The sequence below is a fragment of the Festucalex cinctus genome, chromosome 5 (genome assembly GCF_051991245.1).
Source record: "Festucalex cinctus isolate MCC-2025b chromosome 5, RoL_Fcin_1.0, whole genome shotgun sequence".
In the NCBI taxonomy this organism is placed as follows: Eukaryota; Metazoa; Chordata; class Actinopteri; order Syngnathiformes; family Syngnathidae; genus Festucalex; species Festucalex cinctus.
Window position 1 is genome coordinate 12,518,103 of NC_135415.1, and position 5,000 is coordinate 12,523,102.

Sequence of the window (5,000 nt, forward strand, 5' to 3'; positions counted from 1 at the left end):
GCTAAGCTAATGTTAATTTAGCATGCTAATTTAACATGTTAAGCTAATGCTAAGTTAGCATGCTAAGCCAATGGTAAGCTAGTGCTAAGCAAATGCTAATTTAGCATATTAAGTTAGCATGCTATGTTAGCATGCTAAGCTAATACATAACCTAATGCCAAGTTAGCATGCTAAGCTAATGCTAAGATAATACTAATGCTAAGTTAGCGTGCAAAGCTAATACTAATTTAGCATCCTAAGTTAACATGCTAAGTTAGCATGCTATGCTAATGCTAAGTTATTGTGCTAAGCTAATGCTAAGCAAATGCTAAGTTACCATGTTAAGTTAACATGCTATGTTAGCATGCTAAGCTAATGTTTACTTAATACTAAGCTAATGCTAAGTTAGCACGCTAAGCTAATATTAAGCTAATTCTATGCTTTAAACGAAATTATCGGATAAATATTGGTTTATCGTATTGGTTGAAAATAGCATTACTGTGCATCCCTAATAAAAACATTTCTAGATGCACTAATATCGTGTTATCGCGATATTAAAACTGCCACAATATATCGTCGTTGTTGCGTCACGACACTAAAAGCAGCACAACTGTCAAAAAAAAAAAAAAGAAGTCGGGTTGATTTACATTTGTGCAGTTCGAGGACCCTCTGGTGGCTAGTTTTTTTAATGTAATTTAATTTTCACAAGGCATGTTTTGGCACTCCGATGTTTAAAATCCACGCTAATGATCAGATGAAGGGGGACAAAATATGTTTGTTAACCGAGTCAATACGTGGAGGAACTCAGTGTGTGCTTGCAAGTCGGTGCCTCAATATTTTTTATATATATTACAGTTATAAATTTGATAATATTTATAATATTTGTATATTTTTCGTTGCTGTAATGTTCAAAAGCACAATATTTTGTTTTTTGTTTTTTTAGTATGATGTCTTTTTTTTTTTCTTTTTTTTTTAATATTGCGACATTTTTCGTATCACCAACCTCCCCACAATATCGTGATAACTATCGTATCGCGACCTTCAAATCGTGATCATTTCGTATCATAATGCTTGGATATCGTTACATCCCTACTCAGCATCAGCTGAATAATGAGTAGTAAAGGACCGTTTTCTTGCAAATGTTCTCATTTGTCTCTCGGATATCTGCAAAAAAGCTCAGTATTTGCAAAAGGTCGTGTTGCACTGACCTGCCCCGAGGACGCCAACAGGTTGATGGTGGTGAGGAGCATCCAGCCGCGACTGGCTTCCTCGCTCTGGTTCACCTCCAGGAACTGAACGATGGCCCGGCTGGCTGCCTCTGTACACACAAGTACACAGAATTTCATACAAGGAGGAGGTAAGCGGGATGTCAAATAATTTTCGTAAATGTGTAATGATGTAAGACAGAACGATTCGGCATCTGGATTAAGCAGTTAGGAGGAAATGAGACAAGTCAACACACAGGAAGTGGCCATTATTTGTAACTGCAGTTATGGTGTGTGGCCATGCTGGAAGGGTGGCGCTGTTTTGGAAATAGTTGGAGGTTGCTCTTAAAGAGATAGTTCGGATTTTTTTACATGAATGTCTATTTCATCCTCACCTCCAGTGTGTGCGATCAGCACTGACTTACCCCTGACAGCGTTCTGTGATACGAGTTCTGGTCCGGTGTTGGTCGAAAGGATAGTAGTCCGGCAAGTTGGCTATCGTCACGGAAATAAAGCGTTGTGATACATTTGCATCACAAACTCTCTCCTGAAAAAAGTCAGACGCCATTACCGCCAGGCACTACTTTTCTGTTCGTTCGTATCACTGCGCGGCGCCCCGCATTCAGCTGATAGACGCGCACTAATCTACAAGTTGTTTGTCTTTTCGAAGGTGGAAGGCGCGCGGATCAGCTGTCTGCAGCGCGTCGATCAGCTACAGGGCGACGCGCAGTGATACGAACGAACAGAAAAGTAGTGCCCGGCGGTAATGGCGTCTGACTTTTTTTCAGGAGAGAGTTTTGTGATGCAAAAGTATCACTCTTTTGAACACAAATTGTTTTTAGAAGAAAAATGCTTTATTTCCGTGACGATATCCAACTTGCCGGACTATTTTCCTCTCGACCAACATCGGACCAGAACTCGTGTCACGGAACGCTGTCAGGGGTAAGTCAGTGCTGATCGCAAACACTGGAGGTGAGGATGAAATTGAGATTCATGTCAAAAAATCCAAACTAACCCATTAAAACCATCGAAGAAGAAGAAGAAGAGCAAGGCCACAAATGATAGATTTTCTTTCTTACTGCTAATTTCACATCAGACAATTTTGTAGATTTTCACACAAGTAAGTTAAATAATGTTTCTTTTGTAACAGCACTTTTGATTTCTCAGGAAAAAAAATTGCATAACTCATGTTTTTTGGCTTTTCTCAGATGTCTCAGAAAATAAGTTCAGTTCTTGTGCCCGCCTTGGCCACCGGAGGCAGTATAATACAGTCGTACAGACAAATGAAGAAGAGTCACCAGTACTCGCAGTAACTTGATAAACTGTAATACGTGTTTTTTTAGATGATAAAGAGTACTGTGATATTATCTGTTGTAACACTGCGACTATGTATGTAATTGTTAGCCCATTAGTGGCGTTTTCCATTCTGCGTTAGCACTAAGCTAGCATTGTTAAAGCAAACTTTGGTTGTTTTAAATACATGTGTATCTGTATTTGTTTTTAGTTAGTTTATTGATCTTCAACTAGGCAGCATTAGACAGAATGAAACCTCTATTTTTGATGAATTTTCAATTATATGATACGTCACTTCTTGCATCACAAATACTCAAAATTGTTCTTAGCTGTTAAATGTGCTTGTGAATGTCTACATGTGCGCCTGCGCTTGGCTGGTGACCAGTCCCTGGTTGTCGCCCTCTACTCACTGACCGGTGGATTTGTTGGAGGCCCTGCGCCTGATCTCGGTCACCATGAGGCGGGACACCTGCGTGGTGAACTGCAGCAGGTCCGAGAACTTCTCCGTCATGCTGCTGGGCGCCGCGTTGCCGAACACCTGAGAGTGGACACATCCATGGTTGTCAGTTGTGGCCATCGTGTATGAATATTTTTTGGGGAATCTACATATTTGAGGTAATTGGATTAACGACTTCACAACGTACCCTGTTGAAGACGGGCAGCATCATGTAGAGCTTCTCCTCCTGCTCCTTCTGCGTCATGTGCCTGGGAGGGTGGCAGAGTTCGGAGAAGAGGCGGCGCAGGTGCATCAGGCCCAGGGCGTTGTCCTGGGGGCTGCACTCCTCCTGACGCGGCCGCCCCATGATCCTCTTCACCATGTTCATCTTCAGAGGCTTGCTCAGGACGAAGCTCGCCCTGAAACACAAACGCACGATGCTCGTCAGACGACTCATGCTGGACACTATTTAGGGACACCAGCTTCTGTGATTTCGCAATTAGGAGTGTGACGATATATATCAATATTGCGATAAATCTTGTTACTTTGTCTCCCGACAGATTATCGATACGTCTACGCAAGTACCGTGATATTTGTAGTTAATATACAGCCAGTATAACAGCTTCATTGTTCATGACTTATTGAGCAATTACTTGGCGGGCCACTAGGGGGAGCACCTCATAAAAGTGGCGGGGAAATGGACGGAAGTCTTCAGGCAAAGAAGACTCATGAGCTGCTTATTATTATTATTACTAATTATTATTATTATTATTATTACTAATATTATTATTATTTTATTTATATTTTGATATATATTATATATAGTTATATATTATGCATTTATATTACATTTATTTTAATTATATTATTTTTATTATAATATGAATTATATTTTTTTTATTAATTTTATTTAGTTTGTATTATTTATTGATATTTATTTTATTATTATTTATTAATAATTTATGTTGTTATTATTCTTATTATTATTATTATTTCATTTTTTTTTATGATATATTGTAGATTATCGAGGATTTATAACCTGACCAATATATCAATAACCATGGTATCATCATATCGTGAACTAATCATTATCGTGAGCCTTGTATCGCATATCATATCGTATCGTGAGGCAGCCAAGGGTGCCCACCCCTAGTAGCGATAGCCAAACATCACGATACGATATTATCACGATGTGAAGCTCACGATACGATAATTATCACGATATTGTGGGGAGGTTGGCAATACAAAAAAGGTTACAAAATGTGGAAAAAATGAGCTCATACTAAAAAAAAAAAAACAATATTGTGCTCTTGTAAAATACAGCAATGAAAAATATTATAAAAATATACAACTTATATATAAAAATATTTATATCAGTCAGACACAAACTTAAATGTGCCACACTACCCAATAGTTGCACATTATCTAAGGCAATTACAATTAATTAACTAAGAATACATTGAGCATGCTTATTTTACAACATGGAAAAAAAATGTATTCTTTCATTTGTTAATAAAACAATTAGTTCGTTAGGCACATGTTAAATATTGCAATATCTATAATCGCAATATTCAACAACTATATCGCATGCTTTTTCCAGTATCGTGCAGCCCAAACGACAATATATTGTGGGAGTCTTAATATCGCGATATCACGATATTGCCAGAATAATTACATCCCTACTGTGATGATCCAATCTGGAAACCACACTATAAACATCCGTGCAATGAAAAAAAAAAACTGTATCATGCGAAAATCACGAGTCATGGCAAAAATAAATAAATCTAATATGATGATACCAAAGCACTACTTTGTACTTGCTCCTCCCTGCACTTCAACATAGTTATTTTGAATTTGTTACAAGATGGCACCAAATTACTACTTTTCTATCAGCCAGGTCTTGGAGAAGCTCCTCCCCTCCTTTCAACTTAGTTCGTTGAAAACAAAATGCCACCTGATACCCAAGCACTACTTTTTACTTTGGAGAAGCTCCTCTATCCACTTCAACATAGTTGCTTGATAGCAACTCACCTACCACAAGATGAACTATTTTTACGTCAGACAAAAAGGCCTTTGGCGCCATCTTA

The 5,000-nt window shown here is 38.3% G+C and overlaps 1 protein-coding gene and 1 long non-coding RNA gene across 6 annotated transcripts in view; one reads left to right on the forward strand and one right to left on the reverse strand.

Moving 5' to 3' along the window:
- wdfy3 (WD repeat and FYVE domain containing 3) overlaps positions 1 to 5,000 on the reverse strand; it is a 104,071-nt gene that overhangs the window by 79,882 nt on the left and 19,189 nt on the right. For all 5 annotated transcript variants that reach the window (XM_077521041.1, XM_077521042.1, XM_077521040.1 and 2 more), the window contains exons 2-4: positions 3,122 to 3,332; positions 2,892 to 3,015; positions 1,188 to 1,297 (exon numbers count right to left, since the gene is read on the reverse strand). In XM_077521041.1, the coding sequence (XP_077377167.1) occupies positions 1,188 to 1,297; positions 2,892 to 3,015; positions 3,122 to 3,301 (414 nt within the window). In that variant the 5' untranslated portion in view covers positions 3,302 to 3,332. The remainder of the gene's footprint in view (positions 1 to 1,187; positions 1,298 to 2,891; positions 3,016 to 3,121; positions 3,333 to 5,000) is intronic.
- On the forward strand, positions 762 to 3,464 carry LOC144018645 (uncharacterized). The gene is made up of 2 exons (XR_013283487.1): positions 762 to 1,336; positions 2,863 to 3,464. It is a non-coding gene; the product is annotated as an uncharacterized LOC144018645 (long non-coding RNA).